General features: G+C 40.4%; 1 protein-coding gene across 3 annotated transcripts in view; it reads left to right on the forward strand.

Annotated features, from left to right (window-relative positions):
- HS6ST2 (heparan sulfate 6-O-sulfotransferase 2) overlaps nucleotides 1–21461 on the forward strand; it is a 344995-nt gene that overhangs the window by 262219 nt on the left and 61315 nt on the right. The window contains exon 3 of one of the 3 annotated variants that reach the window (XM_017954386.3): nucleotides 200–232. The exons of the other annotated variants lie outside the window; for them this stretch is intronic. Within the exon in view, the coding sequence (XP_017809875.1) occupies nucleotides 200–232 (33 nt within the window). The remainder of the gene's footprint in view (nucleotides 1–199; nucleotides 233–21461) is intronic. 3 annotated transcript variants of the gene reach the window in all.

Below are 21461 nucleotides of genomic sequence, written 5' to 3' on the forward strand. Positions count from 1 at the left end.
AGCCTTCTGATTGGGAATCTCCCCATTACTTGAGAGGAGCCAGTGGGGAGCAAAGTGGAGAAGCCATCTATGAGCTGTTTCCCTGAGGTTTGGGAAGCTGGAGAAATATGCTATTAAAGCAAAATGGAAAACTTTTATTATTTTAACTCCTCTCCTACCAAGCTCTTGCTAGCGACTGGTTTTACTGTTCCTTTAACAGGTGGAGGATTTTTCAGATTCTAGATGCAGCAAGGTAAGTAACGATGTATTTTTAGTTTGACTGAACCAAGTAAGCTAGAATAAAGAGACTCTGCAGTTGCCTGTCAGTTTAATTTCAGTACAACAAATAGTTAAGTTTTTGGCTTGGACAAATTCTTTCCAGGGCTCTTTTTTTTTTTTTTTCGTTTAAAACAGCTGAAACTACCCAGGCTTGGAGTCTCAGTTCTGAAGGCCAACTTAGTGCAGAAGTGGGATGAACGTTCAGGGTGACCACCCCAGACAGGTGTGCAGTAGGTCATTAGCTCTTTTTCCTCTTTTTGCTGAAATAGGATGACATAGTACACTGTGTTGTTAAGAAGACCCCAACCATTGGCAAAATGTTCTTTACAGTGCTTCGGGCACATCTACCTGTCCCTAGGCTGGACTGTGATTTAGAGAACAAGTAGGTCAGCATTTCCTTGAAGGGAAATCAATTATTTGAAAATATCAGGGCTTTTAACGTATGTAAATATGTAGACTTGCATATTTACAAGTAATCCCATAGGCCAGGGGCCTTTATGACATGAACCCTGCAGGAGAGCAAATCTAATCAAATACAAGAAAGTTCCTCTCTGTGGGGAAGAGGGACGCTGAGAATGCTCCCGGATGATGCCCCTGCAGGCAACAACTGTTGCTAAGAGCCGTACCATCATATTGCCACCAGAGCCGGAGAGGCTAGCAGGAACCATAAGCCATTTTGGAAATGTGTGCTCTAGTCGCTTGGCACATTGTTTTCTAAGGTCATGATGCTCACCAATACTGTCTTTAGCTTTTTGTAGGCTTATTGGCTCCAGAAATATTTACTAGTGCCTCTGCTTTTTCTTAATACCCACCTACAATCCACCCTGTGCTCCCTGGCCAGATAGGTCAGCAAGAGCAAAGACTGTAGCTCTGGCATTTTTCCACAAGGACAGACTCCCATTAAAATAGACTACTTGAGCCATTTTGGGGATGCCTAGTTTAGCTTTTTGTAGCTGGGCTTCCATACTCCCATTAGGGCCTCAATGGATTTACTTGACAGCTGAGAATAGTAAATTTAGTGTTTAATTTTGTAGCCAGATTATAATTTATTGAGCTAAATAGTACAGACACACATAGACACCTAATCACACAGTATTAGTATGGGAGAACATTGAAATATCATCAATTGGGTGTGTCATGGAGGCAAAGTACCAAGTTCTGTTACTAATGAGGTGACTTTTATCAAGCACTAGCTCCACTCTGAGCCTTAATTTCCTCGCCTGTAAAATAAAGTGGAGTGGATGACCATTAAGACAATGGTCAATAACAAAGGGACTACTATCCCTATAATAGCTTTTATGGGGAAGTCGAGAATTTTGTTTTCTTTTTGCTTTAAAATTACTAGATGATAGCACCATCTCTTTAAAACAGTTTTGCTGTATAACAAAGCAAATCCTGACACACTTTTTATTTTTATTATGGTGTTGATTAGTTGGACCAGAAATTATTGTCAGAGCAACTAATACCTGGCCTTAATGAGAGAAAAAAAGAGGAGTGCAGGTGGTGAGATAGGAAAGAAACGGTTTTGGTAAATATCAATGGGGCCCTTTTTGAATTTTGGTGAGCTGAATGATGTATGAAAACTATTTGCAAGGCTAGCATATTTTTCAACCGCTAGTAAAATAATAAAACAAGCAATATTTTTAGTAATCCCCATCGTATATGCAGTTTCATAAATGTACAAGATTATGATGATCTCTGCCTCATAATTAACAATTTGCCTAAGTACTTGCTATTTTTTAGTTGTCTGAATAGATTTTTGTAATCCAGAGAAAGAAGGGAACAATCAGTGGAAGCCATCCCAAATGCCTAGTGTTATTGCTACACACATGCACAATTAACAGCGATACTAATTGCTTCAGACCAGAACCTCATTTGTTTTTCTAAGGACAGCAAAAACATTAATAGCCAGAGTGCCTGTCAATCTCTCTCTCTTTTTCCTATAGCCAATTGTATCATAGGGTCTGCAGTTAACTGTAAGCAAATTATTTGGTTGGATTTTCAGCGTATCATCTTGTAATGGAGTTTCCAAGTTTCTGTTGCAGTTAGCAATCAATGCCTTGAACAGCCAGACTTATTTTTATAATATTTTAACAATAGACTTCTATAAATTTAATGAATAAAAGGATGCCGACATGCCAATCAGTTCTGCTGCTGCATTTACATTCTATTACATATTGCATATCTTTAAAATTATTGGCATTAGACCTGCATACAAGAATCATAGAAAGTCCAGGCTGGAGGGAAGCTTTAAGATCACCCTGTCACACTCCCACTCCCTCCTTTTTCAGATGAGTATGATTGTCAGTAATTTGAATCTTGATAACAACCACCAAATCAATGATGCCACACTTTTTTTTTGTACCTTTCAAACGTTGAGAACTATTATAGTAAGTTTGAATGATAACTGGTTGTTTCGGAATCATATTGCTTCAACTTATTTTCAAAACAACTGAATCAGAATTTTAAAAATATGCCCTCATAAGGCTTACCTAAACATAGCCATAATGTTGATGGTATATGTGTGAAAGCAGATGTTCTATGCAGAGCACATGGCAATGAGACACTCAACCAATATCAGCTCTCTTTCCTTCATGCATAGATTACCTAATTAATATTGCCATAGTGGAAACATTACATCAATGACTGACAGTCTGGGCATTTAGAGTCAAACTGACCTCAGGTCCAATCCTGGCACTGCTACTTTCCAACTGTGTGACCTTGGGTAATTTAGTTCATCTCTGTTGGCTTCAGGTAGTTTTCTCACATGTGAAATGTAGCCACTATATAGGCTTGCTTTGAGGATTAAAATTAGATCTTGCATATCAAGTGCTTAGCACTGTTCCTGGCACATAGTCAACAGTTGATAATGGTGGTTATTACCATTATTGTTTGGCATACCCAGTGGCAGCCTCACTCAATAGTATATTTAATCTTACGGTGATTTGGGGTACTTACACATACATATTTGGGCACACAAGTTCATAAGATTTGCATCAGAAAGACTGCTTTCTCAAAGGTTACCTGTGACCACCATGTTTCACAATTCAATGACCTCTTCCCAGGCCTCAGTCTTCTTGACCTCTTTGGAGATTCTAGCACTTTTGCACATATTCTCTTGCTTGAAAGGGTTCATAATCTATCTTGATGTCTTCTCTACATTCATTAGGCTTCCTTTGTTGGGATCTCTTTTCCATATGTACACACACACACACACACACACACGCATGCCCACATCTTCTCCCTCCCCCCTGCCCCTTTAAGTAGAGCAATTCCCAAGGTCCTGTCATTGATCTGCTTCTCTTCTGTTGCTATATTTTCTCCCTGGGTAATTTCATCTCCTCACATAGCTTCACCTTTAACCTCTACACTAATGATTCCCAAATTGACCTCTCCAACCCTTAATTCATTCCGGAGCTCCAGGCTAACTCCAATTTCCAGTTGCCTGCTGAGAATCTCCAGGGCAGGATGTCCTAGGAGACTGAAAGCGTAGTCTGGCTTTTGTCATCCTTCTCAGGAATGCAGATGGAGGAATCTAGCTTCAGAGGTATTAAGGATTGAAAACAAGGCGCAAGTGTGGAGCATCAGTCTGAGCAGAAGTAAAAGTGGTCTAAGTTAGTAAAGTGCTTCAAACTGAGCTTTCCAGGGGAGGCATAACAGATAAACTGTGAATTTCTGTTATTATGCACTGGAGATGTCAATTGGCAGTTGGAACTTTAAAAGGTTTATATTTTCTAGGGATAAGGGAACAGCTTTCCAAGATGAAAATTGAGTTCAGTTTTTAGGTGCTGGAAGATTGGCATGTTTGGAAGAAATGTTAATTAAAATCATCTTTCTTTTCTTTTTCTTTTTCTTTCTTTTTTTTTTTTTTTTTTTTTTTTTTGAGGCGGGGTTTTTTTCGCTCTTGTTACCCAGACTGGAGTTCAATGGCGTGATCTCAGTTCACTGCAACCTCCGCCTCCTGGATTCAAGCAATTCTCCTGCCTCAGCCTCCCAGGTAGCTGGGATTACAGGCATGTGCCACCACACCTGGCTAATTTTGTATTTTTAGTAGAGACAGAGTTTCACTATGTTGGTCAGGCTGGTCTTGGACTCCTGACCTCAGGTGGTCCACCCACCTTGGCCTCCCAAAGTGCTGGGATTACTGGCGTCAGCCACCATGCTTGGCCAAAATCACCTTTCTTTGGACACTTATTACGGTTCATCTTGTTTCAGTGTTTTGTTTAAGAAATGCACATGCCAAGGGGAAAGATGATATACTCAATTTGAATGATGAACAGGTGGGAATTTTGTAAGAGCAAATGTGTGCATAGACACATACACATATGCTGGGTCAGGTGTGCCTGAGATTTTTTAATGTATGCAAGTAATTCTATCAGTGGTAGATAGATTTTTTTCTTTCATTCATTCTGCAAATATTTACAGAACATGCCAAGCTCTCTGTGGAGCAACACAGCTGTGAATATAGAACATATAGAGGCTCTGTCCTTAAGTGTCTAATACATTTTTCTTTTGTTATATGCAGGTACATTGACAATTTAATTTAGTTTAGAAATATCTGCAACATGTCACAAATTGTTCAATGGCCATAATCTTGCTGACAATCTTAATGACCAAAGAGGAACTTAAGGGAAATAAGACAGTGCTAAAGTGGGGAAGGAATGTACATAAATCTGAATTAGAAATTGATTACTTCCTTTAAATTTAGTAAATATTGAATTGCTTTGGGGTTTTACATTTCAAGTTGGCTTGCCAGTGTTTCAGGCCAGGGTAAGAATGATTATGTCTAACCCTAAAACTTAATTAGAGTAAAGGAATAGACAAGTCTTGGTTAATGTGTATACTATTGTCAGGAGAATTAGTTGTAAATGAGTTATTTCTACAGAAACTGTAGGCTTAGAGCTGATATCTTTAGCACAGAGGACAATATCCCTTTTGCGGAAGAATGGTCCCATTTTCTACCTTCTCAAAATGCAGTACAGTCACTCCTGTTTGAACTACTACCATATGGCATATTTGAAGACCATTTTGTCCTCCAAGTGGGAATTATCTGCTTGTGAGTTCCTTGCCTTCATGGTTGCACACCATTCTCCCCTTCAGAAATTTGGCATGGCCTTTGTCTGTAAGTCTCAATTCCAGGTGTTCTTGGTCCCAGCTGTCAGTTTCAAAGTCCTCCTTATGGTCACTCTCAGGTCCAAAGGATCCCTCATTGCATCAGTAAACCAAGAGATCTACTTGGATGCCCAGAGCTCCCGTCAGAGCTATGTAGATGGCAGCCACCCTCTGTTCCACTATGCTAGCTTCTCCTTCAGATCTCTCATGGCACAAAACCTCTCATTATAATGATGTGCATATTGACCAGTGCTTTTTTTTTTTTTTTTTTTTTTTTTTTTTTTTTTTTTTTGCCTTGCATGAGTTAGAGACATTCTCTTATTCTCACTGGAGGTAAGAATGATAGAAACATCGTTGAATTTAGAGTCTCGAATGCCTTTATTCTCATGGTTTTCATCAATCATAATATAACTTCTCTTTCCTTTCTTAGATGTATTCATTCAATACGTATCTATTGAGCACTTACTATGATCCAGGCACTGTTCTAGACATGGGGGACAATACAACAGACAAAGTCCCTGCTCTTGTGTTTCTTAAAGTGTGTGTGTGTGTGTGTGTGTGTGTGTGTGTGTGTGTGTGTGTGTTGGAGGGAAATTGAAAACAAACAAGTATACAAGTAAATGAACAAGATTATCATAGAGAGTGGTAAGTGCCATGAAGAAATCAAAAACATTGGACAGAGAATGATCAGACAGTTGGAGAGTGATCAGAGAAGGCCTTCCTGAGGAGGTGAATTTTGCTCTTTGCTTTTGTTGGTTTTGTACAGACTTCAGTTACGCTTTGGGTCCTTTGGTTTCCTCCATTTCATGATATCCTGGACTCGGTATGCTTTCCCATTTTGTTGCTTCTTGCCACTCTACTTTGAGGACCACCTCCCTTCAACTAGTCCTGAGGAGTAAGCCAACGTAGCCTCCTGTCAAATTTCTGTTCCACACTTTTCTTGTCGTAGTCAGTATTAGAATTCAGCATGTTCACTATCTTCCCTGTTATAGAATATAAATGGATGCTAATCCTTTAGGGATATTTTACTTGATTACTGAGTGCATTTTTTGTTACTCAAGGCAAACTACCTGTTGAAAGAAAACTGCAAGCATTAAAAGTTAGTAAGCATTTGGCTTTGCCTATTTCTGTAAAGGGAAAAGCCGTTGTTAAAATTAGTGTTCAAAGTTAAATAGATGACCCTGTAGGTTCTCTTTAGTTTGAAAGTAGTACAATTAGTTGTTTTCAGAGACAGAGCCAAAATCTCTTTTCAATATGCTGTTTAATTTTGTAAAGTGGATATGCAGGAACATTTTCCAATGTATCAAAATTGCTTAGATTAAGCATACATTTTCCGGCAAAAGCCAGCTTTACAATTCTTGTAAATGTCACAAGAACTTAAAACATTGTGTCTTGTTTTAACCTCTGCCAGCTAGAGCAGCAATTCAGCACAGCAGATTCAACTGTCAGTTTCTTAAATATGAATATCTGAAAGTTCATTGTCTTTTCAGCTTGACCATGGGGAATCTTCAAAAAACTAAAAAGCCAAACACCACTAAAATGTTTGGTGGTTTCAAAATGATATGGCATAGGTGTTGCTTGCTAGTGAGTTAGGTGCCAAGAAAAGCATGTTAACTCTTAGAAGGCCATTTGGATTCTTCCAGCCATCATTTTGTTGTCTTCCTCAGCACCTAGTTAAAGCCCCAGGTAGGAACTGAGGTAGGAGTTAGAAACTTTACCTTCCCTACCTCCTCCCATACCTCCTGTCCTGTCCCATTGAGCTTTGTGGGAGAAGATGGGGAAGCAGGTGGGGTGGGTTTGGAGAAGGTGAACCAGAATGTTGCCAATATCCCAAGTACCATTACATCTCCCTTCTTTAAAACTTCTCTGTTGTCACTTACTATTCCACTTACTACTCAGACACTTGACTGTTCTAAATGCAACAATCAACTCCATGACTAGATTTTAGGAAAGCAGTTTTTTAAAAATCCAGAGAAAAGCTGAGCATGATTCTGTGGTAAAGGAATCTGTGGGAGAAGAGGAACCAAGAGGATTTGGAAACTTCTAGAAATGCAACTCTGATTTACAGTCGCAGAGTTTCTTGACATAGAAAAATAGTGGGGCATAAAGAAAGAAGTGAGGAAGGCATACAGCACAGCGAGTCCTTATATGATTTTAGTTGAAAAGGCAGTTATTTTCTGCAGGTGAGAAAATAGATGCACATCAAGACAATGACTTATCTAAGTACATGCAGCTAATTAGTGGCAGATGCAAGAGAAGAACGCAAGTCAACTGAATCCTATCCAGTATCTTGATTTTTAATTAACTAAACTCGCTGATTTTTTGGCTTGCTTTTGCTGTTTAATTCTTAGCGCTACGTTTGTTGCCAGCACTTGTAATTCATTATGCTCAAATAACTTTATCAACAAAGGTGGACAAAATCCCTTAGAAACAGGTAAAAGGAATTTTGTTTTGGAGGGGTTGGGGCCAACTGACAGATAGTACAGGATTGCATAGAGGTGAGAGTGGTTGGATTGGAAATAAAGCCTAAAACTCAAGATTTAGCTTAAAATAAAATGAAGAAAGAGAGGATTGTGGCTATAGACTGGGGATCCATATTTAAAGGTACACATCATCTCTTTAATGCTCATTCTTAATGACAGCTGTAGCCCATTCTGAAGATTGAAATGTCTTTTGTTAGCTTTCTCAGTACTTTGGGTCTTTTTCCAGGCATATTTGTGGCCTTCTCCTTGTCTTTCTATTTTGCTATTCTGTATGGTTTTTCATCTGCAATGTTTTCCATTAGTTTGGTCTCACTGTCTTGACCAGGGCACTCATGGCACAACTACACACACACACACACACACACACACACGCATATATGTAATCTTATGTGCACATAAAATAGAGAACACTATTTAACAAGTTAGAAACTATTAGATTATTTTTGTTCCTCTTTCAGAATTGAAAGATTTCCTCTTGACAAATGGCTCTTCTCCAAAATCTTAAAATTGCACCTCAGAAAAAAATGATGGTCACTGTGCTACCATGAAGCTTCCTGTCCCTTCACTTTCATTGGCTTACTATCCAATGGGCTCCATTGATTTTCCAGACAGCTCTCAACCTTGCCTCATCAGCCAGACACTAGAATTACAAGGGAGCTTCATCAAGATCTTGTGTGGTTTCAAAAAACTTCCACTTTTCTAATTTGGGCAATGGGTATGGTACAAACCATCTGTAAATGGCATTTGGTGGTGCATTGGTCTTTCTTCTCATGGCTTCTACAATTCTAACTTGATTTCTGCTCACCACAGGGCACAGTTTGCCTTCTCTTCCCTGGGAGCGCTTGTTCATTTGTCAGGAGACCTAAAAGAAGGCTGCTGTGTACAGTGGTGGAATGTCAGAGTCATCCTAGCTGGCAAAAATAGGTCTTTAATGGCCTTTACTGATTGTTTCTATATTGACATATAAATCCACATGAGGCTATGTGAGGAGACTGTGCATAGTCTTTCTCCCGTTTTTTTCATATGAATTGATTTGGCAATGTCATAGATGATGCATGAGGCGAAGTGTTTCTTAAGCTCACTTCTGCTTGTTTGCATGAAAAGGAATAAAAGCTACAGGGAAGAAATGAACATTGTGTGATGCCTTAAGCAGGAGCCATTTTCTGACTCACATCTTTTAGACGATAACCCACTTTCTGAACCTGTGCAGGGGAGAGTGGTCACTGTGATATTCTTTTGCTGGAAAAACCTCTCCTAATTAATGGAGGTTTTCTGAAATTCATAAGAGATGAAATATAGAGTCTCAAAAAATGAATTCGTTGTAATTATAAATGCTTGCATGTTATATGAGAAAATGAAATGGGATAAGAGCTTTTTGATGAAGATTCTCTGAAAACAACACAATGTTTTATTGTTGAAGAGCCATGTGATTTAATACTCAGTGATCATGAAATCGCATGTAAAGCATTCCACCAGGAGAGTCCAGAAAGCCTCATTTATTCCTCTCTGTATGAGCAGATTCAGTGTCTCCTTTACAATGCTATCAAAATATGTATAAATGAAACAACTTTCTTGGGGCTGATTTTAAATTTAACCCACAGGAACTGCAATGTAACATGAGTACCTGAATATTTCCCTATTTGGAGTCAAAGTGGGATAACTGGGGTCGGGGTAGGGGAGAGGCCCCTAGCTTTCTGTCCTACAACAATCTCAAGCACAGGATCTCTGATTTCCCCTTCTCATGCAGGAGGTATTTTATGTCTTGGCAATGGGTACTTTTGTTCCCTGCTTTTCATGGCCTACAATCATAGGTCAGTTAATTGGCTCTGGGTCATTCTGGGGCTGAGGTAAAACAGGTAGTGTCCTTCAATAGATTTGGAGAAACTGGAGGGGGCTCTTAACTTGGTGATTATCCAGTAATGTGATTGAAAATGTACTACTATATTAGTTAATTCGATCATTACAGATATACTTATTGAGCTCCTACCATAATTCAGCACTATTCTTAATTCTAGAGATATGACAATTGAATAAGACAAGTATTGTTCCTGCTCCCAGGGAGCTTATATTCTGGTGGCAGATATAGATAATTTGGAGGAAGCAAGTCAACAAAACATGTCCATATTGTGATGAATGTTATGAAGGAATTAAGTGGAGTGCTAGATGGGGGATGTGTAGCCTTTGGAATAACCTCATTGTGGGGGCAAACTTATCCTTTGTGGATATATTTGATTTTTGGAAACATCAAAAATGATATGGAGCCAGGTCTTATAAACATATAATGGAAGATCAAAATGATTGATAATGGTTTTGCCCCCAAATGAGGGTATATATGTAATTACTGTAGTATTTCTTTTTTTACTATACTTTAAGTTCTAAGGTATACTGTAATATTTCCGAGTGTCAGTAAAAATATATACTACACTGACTAGTGATAAGCATGCCCATGCTTTTAAAGGCAGTTGAAAGGGCTCCAGTAATGGGTGTTGTCCTTTGAAAGCATTTAGGCATCTGTAGCTACCAACAGCCAACAGCACTGTCTCCATTTCTCTGCCTATCCTCAATTTTAGTCAACCCTTGTCATCATTGGCAAATGAATTGTAGCTGTTATGTTGGTACATAAAATAAACATTCAGAGACATTCCAAACTATGTAGTACAGCAGTAACATGTGAAATTTGATTGTGACAGCTTGTAATGTAGTTCTTTCATTTCATTAGTCCAAATAAAGTGGAGTTTCATTTATGCTATTTTGTATCAAGTAAATCTGTAGAATGCTAATATACCACTTCGATGAGATACAATCAATTTGAGTCTAGGAAAAGCAAGAATGTTATAAGGGAGAATGTCAAGATGAAGATGAACAGACAAAGGAAGCCATGATAGGAGAATTGAGGACCCCTTGTGTGCTCCTTCTTGTACTAACTTGAGTGGTATCTATCATGTCCCTTTAGTGATCGTTCTAGACATGTCCCCATTAAGGGATATCTAATAGAGATGGTTTTGTAAACTGAGAAGAAGTCAATGATAGCCATTTAATTATATTTTTAGTGTGATGTTAGTTGCCTGTTTTGAGAAGCATTGATAGAACCATGGGTGTTTACTTGAGCAACTACTCTGCCGGGCACTGGGAGTACAGAGGTGAATCAGAGAGAGATCCTGCCTTTATGGAACTCACACTGAATTTGGGAGATAGAACTAACCGTTGTGGTAGAATATGGTGCATACTAATATATATAAAGGTAGATACTTGATACTTCAAGGAGTCTGCTCTAGGTTGAGTTGTTGGGTCAGAAACTACTAAGGGAATTATTCTACAGTTTGCTATAGCTAGTGATGGGGCAGGTATGTTCATTTCTTCACCTCATACAAATATCTTTGGACTCTTGGCATGATTCACATGCATACACTTTCAATCTATCTGCCAGTTTTAAAGGCAGGTAGAATGGTGAGGTCTAGTTTCAAAACAAGTAGCTTTTATAGGTAATATTCTGTGGTTTCTTCTTGAATGTAGAACCAGACTGATTCAGAATAACTCTCACGTGACCTGTTGTGAAGAACCAGCCTTAATTTTTCCTTCTCTTTTTTTCTTTTTGCAACACCAGCTCCATTTCTAGTAGCAAATCTGAGCCAAAAGCACAGATTCACTGACTGTTTGCATAAGACACTAAATAGGCACTGAACAGAGGATTAATGTAGCCCTATCTTCTGGGAGCTTATAATCTAAAACAGACAACAAACTGGAAAGAATATCCAACACACCTGATATGCTCATTTCCCTTCTCATATAAATGCAAAGAAAACAGAAAGTGGCAAGTCACATTCTACAGGATTGGGAAAATCCCCTAGAGAGTATTCTCTTTTCGTGACTTTTCAAGTTAAAAGGTATTTTGTATATGACATGTAATAGATTACAGTGTTATTTGATGAAAATGCAAGCAATATTCTTCCTTTCTTTTTTACTATCAACAAGTTACATTGGAAGGTATGGATCAAATTAAAAGTGAATTCTTGATTTGCCATGGGGAAATATGTGCAGTATTTTAAATACTCTAAGGTAAGGATCAACTTGTGGGAAGAAGAAGTATCATAAAAATTAATTTAAGAAACTAGCCTTGAGATATTTCCTAATAATCCCACAGGGGAAAGCAACATCTGTGTCGTAATAAAGGCGCTTAGTGTGACCTTTTTGCAAAAGGGAATATTACCGAAACATGACCAACGTTTGGAGCTGAGGTAGTGCAGTAAAATAATGGGAGTCTACTAAATATTTTTAAGGATATGTTCATTTGTAAGAAAGTAGTGAAACAGTAGGACATCTGCCAAACCAAGGTTAATTTCCCAAAGCTCGTGTGTTTGTGAGAGACCCAGAGAGAGGCACAGGAATAGAAATGCAGAGATAAAGAGACACAGAGAGAGAAAGTAGCAAGAGGCTGAGCCAAAGGTGGACAGAGACCAAGAACTGAAAGTCAGCCACCCTACTGATTACCTTCCAACTCTATCATGAAATTCACTAAGAGACCTTGGTCAGGTCACTGCTCTCTGGGCCTTGGTTTCTTCATGTGTAAGATGAAGGGATGGACTAGAATGTGACTCTATAGAACTTACCAACTCCTTGGTTCTACTCTTAGCTGCTAGGTAAATGAAAAGGCAGGCAGGTGGGTAGGTAAAAATATACACGGGCAGGCATGGAGACAGACAGACTGGCCACATACGTGCATAGACAATTTTCACAAAAATAGAACAAAGCCCAAATCGTGGTAGACCAGTGAACTGTGAATCACAGAGAGCAGCAGCCAGATCCACAAAATCATCTCATTGCTTTTGATATTGCCATGGCGAAAACTTGGCAGATTTCCTTTTACCTGGCACTGACCCAGCTTCCTTGGGGCCGGCGTTCAGACCTTTTCTGACTGGCTTGGCCGACCCTTTCCTCCACCGACTCAGAGAAGTAGTTATGTCAGGATCTGCAAATGACCTCTGATGCCCAAATGGAAGAAGAACTCAGCGTACTCTTCTAACTCTTAACACTTGAGGATGAAAAAGCTCACATAACCTACCATGCATATTCTTGTCCAATTTTCTGTCTGGATATCTGGTTGTAATGTTCTATGGATAATTTTAAGCACACTGTATTCACCAGGCTTTCAAAGGTAACCACTTTTAAACTTCTGTGAGTCTTGTTTGCAGGGGCATGGAAATGAAGAGAATAATTAGTACTTGTCAAGCGCCCAGCCAGCGAATGACTTTAGTAAGGTGCTAACAATGCACTCAAATGAGTGCAGCAAAATGATGGGGACTTACAGGTGGATTTTAGTATCTGGTTTATTTCACTTTCATTGGTTTTTGCAAGAAGTAATATAGTGTGATTTTTCTTACTTTGACTGTTTATAATTTATCAGCCTTCCCCAAAATAATACCTCAAGAGTTTAGCCTGAGGGCACATGAGCCGATAGTAGGTACCCCTCTGGGAAAATCTGATTAAGCATTTGTTTCTCAAGAAACTCCTTTGGTGTCTGGAATACCATTTTGAATACATCTAGAGCTTCACATTTTGATGCTCCTACATTTTATAAGAATCTATGAAAAGCAACTCCATCAAAATTGTGTTTCCTTAGTGAAAGATAGTGCATTAGGATAACCATCTGTATTGCACCCATTACCATAGTACTTTCTTAAGAGGCTTTTGCCATCACTGGAAGCCTTACTCTTCCAGGACAAGTGAGCCCCGAGAACACAGGCTAGGGTGGGCAAGATGTGTGAGGATGAAGAGGCCAGGCTGGCTGCAGTCAAGCTTGCTCTTATACCAAGTGGCGGATGGGTTTGGTTGAGTCATGTAGCTAGTGGGAGAGGATGCTGAAAGACACGAGAGAGGCTTGGCTTCCACATGTATCTCCAGCCCCACCTCGTCCTTGGGGTCCAGACTCCTGCAACTCACGCACCGCTCCTGTCTCTACTGGGAGGTTTAGTTGGGATCTCGAACTTCACCTGCCCCCCAACAAACTCCTGACATTTCCCCAGAACGTGGTCCTCTCCCAGTCTTCCCCACCTCAGTAAGTGGCAACTCTGCCCTTACCAGTTGCTCAGGGGAAAATCTTCAAGGTATCTTTCACACATCTTTTTCTCCCCCAGGCCATATCTAATCCACTAGCAAATTCTGTCTACTTCATCTGCATAATACATCTGGAATCTGACCGCCTCTTGCCACCATCACCTCTGTCATCCTAGTCCAAGCTGCCATAATTTCTTACATGGGCTTCTGTAGAAGCCTACTAGCTGGCTCTCCTGCTTCCTCTATTGGGCCCCCACAGTCCTGTCTAACCACAGTGATAACCCTTTTAAAATGTTAATTGAGATGTTGTCATTCCTCTTTTCCCAGCCCAGCAGTGGCTCCCCATCTCCTTCAGCAACCAACACTGCAAGGTCCTGCATAGTGTGGCCCATGTTCCATCTCTGACTTTATATTTTATTACCCTGCCTCAGGCCCATTTCTTTTCAATCACACCAGTCTTCTCGCTTTACCTTAAATATACCAGGCCTCTTGTTGCCTCAGGGCCTTTGTATTTGCTTCTCTTTCTACCTGGAATGCTCTTCCCCTAGATATCTGCAGGGCTGGGTCCTTGTGTTCATTCCAGTCTTTCTTGAAATGTCATAGGAAAAGGATTGCCAAGGAGTCCAATTCTTAAAAAGAAGTCACTGGTCTTGGCCAGCAGGAAGTCACTGATGACTTTTTAGAGGGCAGCTGCAGTCAAGTGGTAGAAGACGAGACACGTTGTTTTTGAATCATCTGTATCCCTTACCAGGCTGTGCACTGCTAGAGTCTGGTGCTGTTGTCTCATTCATTCTTGTCTCTCTAGTACCCTTCAGAGTGCCTGGCACCAGTAGGCACTCAGTGTTTGTGGAATGAGGGCACGAGTCTTATTTTCAAACAATTGGTTATGTTAAAACACGTTAAATTGCTGAATGTTTGTGATTGCTTTCTCAGTTTTTCTCAGGGAATATGTTTGAAAAACAAAATCTGTGCATATATTGTATACCCATTTCCTGAGTATTGACAGGTGACATGGTGCTGTACATGTGATTTAGAGGTTTTCAGTGCACACAGGTTGTGGGGGAGGCTGAGACCATCCTTAGTGTCTTAGGGAGATAAGAAAGTTCAATCTCTGCTTGTGTATTAACTAGCTCACTTCCCTTTTAAAATCCCCTTTCTAGACACTGGAAGGGCTATTTAAATTCAAAAGTTATCCTTGGGTTCAAGCAAAATCTTAATGACTTTAGGGACAGATATTTAACAGGTGGTTTAGATAGTCAACACTCAGCTGGTGTTGACAAACCACATTGAACCACATTGAACATGGGGTTCCCTAATAATTTTAACTGAGCTCAACCTTCATCTCCTTTATCACCTCTCCTTTATTTAACTCTCTGCTGGAGTTCAAAACACCACTGTAGGAATGGCTTTTCTTCTTCTATCTTGCTCCCCCTTCCAGGCTGTGCCCTCTTAGATTTTTCCCTGGACACCAGTTAGAGAAGGTTGGCCTTCCCTGAAACTCTTTATTCCCAGATCCTTTTGACACCACTAGTAAATCCTGCTTTCTTTGCTGTCTGAGAATTGTATGAAAGTCACTTCTGCAGCATTGGTCTCTACACCAGTGGCTGGGAAGCCATGGCAGGACTCTGATCCCATTTCTAGTATTGCTCTTAAACCAGCTCTGCCTGCAAAGGTCAGAGTTTTAGACTTCAAGCCCTCTATTTTCTGAAAGTGATTGTGGCTTGTAGACTATTACCTGGGTCAGTCCACAGGGTCTGCTCTGCCTGCCCTGATATCTACCGTGTTCATCATGTGAGACATTTACCTATGTGGGAGGGAAAACGGTATCACGAGTGTGGCCAAGAATAGGTAGCGATTTCTACCAGGAGTGGAGGAGGTCATTTCATACTCCTACAAAAGAGGATTTTTCTGTTACTCCCCCTCTGCTATAAATAAAACACACACTTAACAGTGATATGCCATCCAGGCTCATTCAACAAACATTTGCCGAGCGCCACGCAGCCTGAGTGTAAAGGAGTTGGGGGAAATAGGGACATGAGACATGGTCCACATACCCTCAAAAAGCCCGCAATCCACAGAAGGTGGAAATAGTGAGAAAGGTACAGACAGAGCTTATGAATCAGTGCGATATAATCAGGTCTGAGCAGAGTGGAGCCAAGAAGAAGCAATCTGTTTTTGCCTGAGGCTGTAGAGAAGACTATTCAACAGGAAAGGTAGCTGTGGGTTTTCAAAGAGAAACAGGACTTTGTGGAGAGGAGAAGATGGGGAAGTGCTATCCTGTTAGAGAAAGTGGCTTTGTAAAGGCCCAGAGGCAAGGACCAGCATGGGGGATCTGGGAAAGGTTGTGGTGTGGCATTTAGAAAATATGTAAGGCGAGGTTCCATCTCGGAGGGTATTGCAAGCCATGCTGAGACATAGACCTGATTAGGTAGGCAATAAGGAGCTGCCTACGGTTGTCAAGCAGGGGAAGGAGGAAATAGCTGTTTCTTCCAAAGATAATAGTAGCTTAATTGTGGAGCACAGAAGGGAGCGGGTTGGCACTGTGATGGATAAGTACCATACTCTTACCATCACCGAACTGACCACACTGACCAAACAACTCTTAGTGTGAAAGGGGGGAAGTGATATTCCTAAGGGCTGTGTCACCTGGGTGGAAGAGCTGCAGTTGCATCACTTGTCCTGATCGTTGTTAAACTGAGCGTGGGCTGGGAGCTCCTTGTTCCTAGGCAAAAGTCCTCAGTAGGAGACTGTTTGTAATCATGCCTAAAATTACTTCACTATTGGAACCAGTGTTTGATCTGTGATTAAGAACTGGATGAAAAAATCAAGTAATCAGCCATTGAAATTGTAACCATAAATTGTTCTATAAACAACTAACTTCCCCTGCCTCCCAGACTTCAAGCAACAAACTTGAAAACAGATACTTTTCCTGTTGTTTTTTCACCTCATGGGTTTTAGCCAGTGCTTTTGAGCCTTGCAGAAGTCAGAGGGTAACACCTGCCAGCCACAATGCCCCTTTGTCCCTCACATATGGATCACTCATGATGCTGTGCCTTGTCAGACTAAGACAAGATACCCAAGGAGTGTGGAACTGTTAAAAATATGCAACTTATTAAGATTTGTCTAGTGAGGGTAAAGAGGTTTATTTTTAACACAACTGGGGAGAAACTGCCTGGATTTCGAGATAAAGAATAGAAAAAGCCTTTAGTGGCTGTTGCCTTTTCAATGATGTGTTAGAAGTAGCTTTTGTCCTGAAGGGTTTTATTTTGCCCAAAGCATTCAAATACTACAGCCCATAGAGATATTTTCGTAAAACAACCTTAGGGCTTATTGACTTTTTCTTGTCTGGGATTGCGCTGTGCTTAACCTTCCAGATATATGATAAATAGTCACAAATATTAAGAAAGATGTAAACTTTGTTTTGGGGAAGACCATGGCAGCAACCAGGCAATCTTGTCACATGAAGCAACTGACTGTGGAACCACAACCTGCTTTGCTCCTATAATGCCTAGGGACAACCAGACAAGAGTAGTTTAGGGAGTTATTTCATGTGATCATTTTTCTGATGTTAAGAGGTAGCAGCTAGTAGTTGCTCAGCAAGGTTCATTTTCCTCCTCTGTTGTCATTTACAGCCCAAACCCTTAGAGATCATAACATGGAAGAGCCCTTAAGGGTCTGCCCAAACCTTTCCATTTTGCAAGATAAGTAGGAAGGCTCACAGAAGTTAATGACTTACCCTTTGTCCTCGACTGGTCCTTGGCAGAAGCAGAGCTAGAATCGGGTCTATAACCCAGCCTCTTTCACAAAAATTCACTTTCACAAGTTAGCATCCTTGGCACTTTGCATAACAATACCACCAATGATAACATAGATACCACTTTATAGTTTGCATAGTGCTTTTCACCATAACATCTTGTGTTGAACTCCCATTGTTATCCATGGCTTTACTGGTGGCAATTTAAAGGACAGTGTGTTGTAGACTGGGATCCCTTACCCAAAGAGGAGTTTGAACTCCTTTTTTTAAAAGAGGGCTGAGAAAGGTTTCACTTTATGTTCTTGTATTTCTTTCTTTTTTTTTTTTTTTTTTTTTTTTTTTTTTTTTTTTTGAGATAGAGTCTCTCTCTGTCACCCAGGCTGGAGTGCAGTGGCGCGATATCGGCTCACTGCAAGCTCCGCCTCCCGGGTTCACGCTATTCTCCTGCCTCAGCCTCCCGAATAGCTGGGACTACAGTCACCTGCCACCGCACCCTGTTAATTTTTTGTGTTTTTAGTGGACGGGGTTTCACCGTGGTCTAGATCTCCTGACCTCGTGATCCGCCCGCCTCAGCCTCCCAAAGTGCTGGGATTACAGGCATGAGCCACCGCGCCCAGCCCTGTTCTTGTAATTTCTTAAAGGATCTGTAGATAAAAACATTAAAATATTCTGGGTGTAAAATAAAACTGTCTCAGAATGGGAATGGACTTAAGGTACAGTAAGGAGATATAGGAGACAAATCAATGGAAGATTTAAAGTCAGGAATAAATGCTGATAATGGATCTCCAGATACTTCTCTTGAATTACAAAAAACACGAAAAAGAAACTGTTGTTACTGGGGTGGAGACAAAACAGAAGAAAGAAGATAAAGGGAATAGGCTAAGGAGAAAGGAAGAGATTAAGGGAGAAACCTCTGTATGAGGAACAAACCAAAGTTGACTCTTTTTTCAAAATTCCTGCATTATCTGGGATAAACAGCAAATGTTTGAACATAAAACACCTGAATCTCCCAGCGCTTCAACTGATTTGTGTTTTGGAAGTTAGTACTTTGGGAAATTGAAGACTTTCCATTTCCTAGGGAAGTTGCCAATTTAGAGTTTTACATAAGCGGTTGGCAAATTATGTCCCCAGGCCAAATCCACTCCATTACATGTTTGTTTGTTTGTTTTTGGTATGACCAGTAAACTAATAACAGTTTTTATATTCTCAAACAGGTGAAAAAATTAAGAACAATGTTTTGTGACTTTAGAAAAATATATGCAATTCACATTTCAATGTCTGTAAATAAAGTTTTGTTGGAACACAGCCATGCATTCATTTACATGTTGTGTGTGGCTGCTTTTGTACTGTAACAGCAGAGTCTGCAACTCTGAAAAGATTTACTATCTGGCCCTTTACGTGGTTTGTCAACCCTTGCTTTAAACCAATCTTTTGGTTTCCCTGGGCCACATTGGAAGAAGGATAATTGTCTTGGGCCACACATAAAATACACAAACGATTGCTGATAAGGAAAAACAAAATCTCATACTGTTTTAAGAAAACTTACAAATGTGTGTTGGGCTGCATTCAAAGCAAAGCCATTCTGGGCCGCATGCAGCCTGCAGGCTGCGGGTTGTACAAGCTTGCTTTAAACGGAAGTAACTTCATGATCTGAAAGTGTTAAATAACTTTCTCTGGAGCCCACCTCTTAACCAGAGGGGAGTTTAGACATTGGGATAATCTGGTTCAATGTAACTTAATTCAGTGACTTGTACTTAGAATCAAGTTACAAAAGTGGAATATTATGCTTCCTGTCTAACTATAAATTGTATTCCATAGAGGTACGTCAAATATTTCAGTTTTCTAAAATATAATATTAAGCTTCCCAGTAATTCAAAATGAGATTAAGGGGAACTTTTTTTATTTGCTCTTTGTAACAACCAGCTTCATATAACCAGCAGCAAGCAATGGGGTCCCCAGACTGTTTGAGGACACTTTTGTATCGATTAGCTATAGTTAAAGCCTGAATGGTTAAATCAGCAATTTAACTTTAAAAAAAAATGCTGTAGATTCTAAGTTATAATACCTCTACAGCAACAGACTTCCTATCAGGCAGACTGTGGAGACAAGCAGTTATTTGTACCGATTTCTGGCTAATTACTAATCTATTTGTTTGGCATCTCCCACCAAAATGCCATACCAAGCTGGGCTTTCCAAGGGCATTTTTGTATAATGGGATTCAAACAGGAATTTGAATGCTCACCTGAACCATCTCTCTGGATCTCTTCACTAGGATGAAGGAGGGTTGATTCCAGCTTGGGACAGATGACCAGGAGGTAAATGAAGGGGTTGAGGATCAGCATTGGAAGGTCAGGAAGGACACATTTTACAAGTTGGGACATTCAACCTATGAATCAGTTCTTATGCAGTTTCAAGATGTGTTTTGCACTGATTAGCTGTCTTTGAAGCCCATACAGTTAAGGCAATTTTCTGCCTTCTGCCTCTTCACTGAGCACCTGTATTAGCTGGAGCTTAGATCTAAGAGAAAAGGATGAATTCTGTGACTTGCTGGAATGTATTCTACTAGCTAAGAAGACCAAGGGCCTTTAAGCTTCAGATTTGCATCACTGTCTCTTCAAACTAGATTACTTTAATGAGTACTTGATATGGTTTGGCTGTGTCCCCACCCAAATCTCATCTTGAATTGTAGTTTCCATAATCCCCACTTGTTTTGGGAGAGACCTGGTGGGAAGTAATTTAATCATGGGGCTGGTTAACCTCATGCTCTTCTCATGATAGGGGGTGAGTTCTCAGGAGGTCTGATGGTTTCGTAAGGTGCTTTTCCCCTTTGTGCTTGGCACTTCTCCTTGCCGCCGCCATGCAAAGAAGGATGTGTTTCCTTCCCCTTCCACTATGCTTGTAAGTTTCACGAGGCCTCCCCATCATGCTGAACTGTGAGTCAATTGAACCTCTTTCCTTTATAAATTACCCAGTCTTGGGGTATGTCTTTATTAGCAGCATGAGAATGGAATAATGCAGTACTGTACTTTTGTAATTTTCATATTTATTTCTTACATTTTGAATCAATAGTTTCATATGATATGAGTGTATATTTTCAATTACATGTTATTTTGGAGACCATGTCATTTTTCATGGGTTTTCATAGCTCTCTTACTTTTGGCTGTTATGGAGCTTAGGAGAAAGGTTCCTGTCATCCCCATCCTCTGGCTTTTCTGCTCTGCTGAAATCATTATAACTAGCTTAAATTTATATTTCAGGAACCTTCTCTGGAATCAAAACAGAGTTATCTTCTGATAAGTCTGTTTGCTAGACTGAAGATTTGTATGAGGATTATCAGAAATGTTGGCCGGGCACAGTGGCTCATGCCTGTAATCCCAGTACTTTGGGAGGCCGATGCGGGTGGATCACCTGAGGTCAGGAGTTCGAGAGCAGCCTGGCCAACATGGTGAAACCCCGTCTCTACTAAAAATACAAAAATTAGCCGGGCGTGGTGGCGGGCGCCTGTAATCCCGGCTACTTGGGAGGCTGAGGCAGGAGAATCGCTTGAACCCGGGAGGTGGAGGTTGCAGCGAGCTGAGATCGCACCACTGCACTAAAGCCTGGGGACACAGAGTGGACAACATAGCATGGCCTCCACCCTCATGAAATTCACATTCAAAGCTGGGTGCAGTGGCTCACACCTGCAATCCCAGCACTTTGGGAGGCCGAGGCGGGTGGATCACGAGTTCAGGAGATTGAGACCATTCTGGCCAACATGGTGAAACCCCGTCTCTACTAAAAATACAAAAATTAGCCGGGCGTGG

The sequence above is a fragment of the Papio anubis genome, chromosome X (genome assembly GCF_008728515.1).
Source record: "Papio anubis isolate 15944 chromosome X, Panubis1.0, whole genome shotgun sequence".
Taxonomy (NCBI): domain Eukaryota; kingdom Metazoa; phylum Chordata; class Mammalia; order Primates; family Cercopithecidae; genus Papio; species Papio anubis.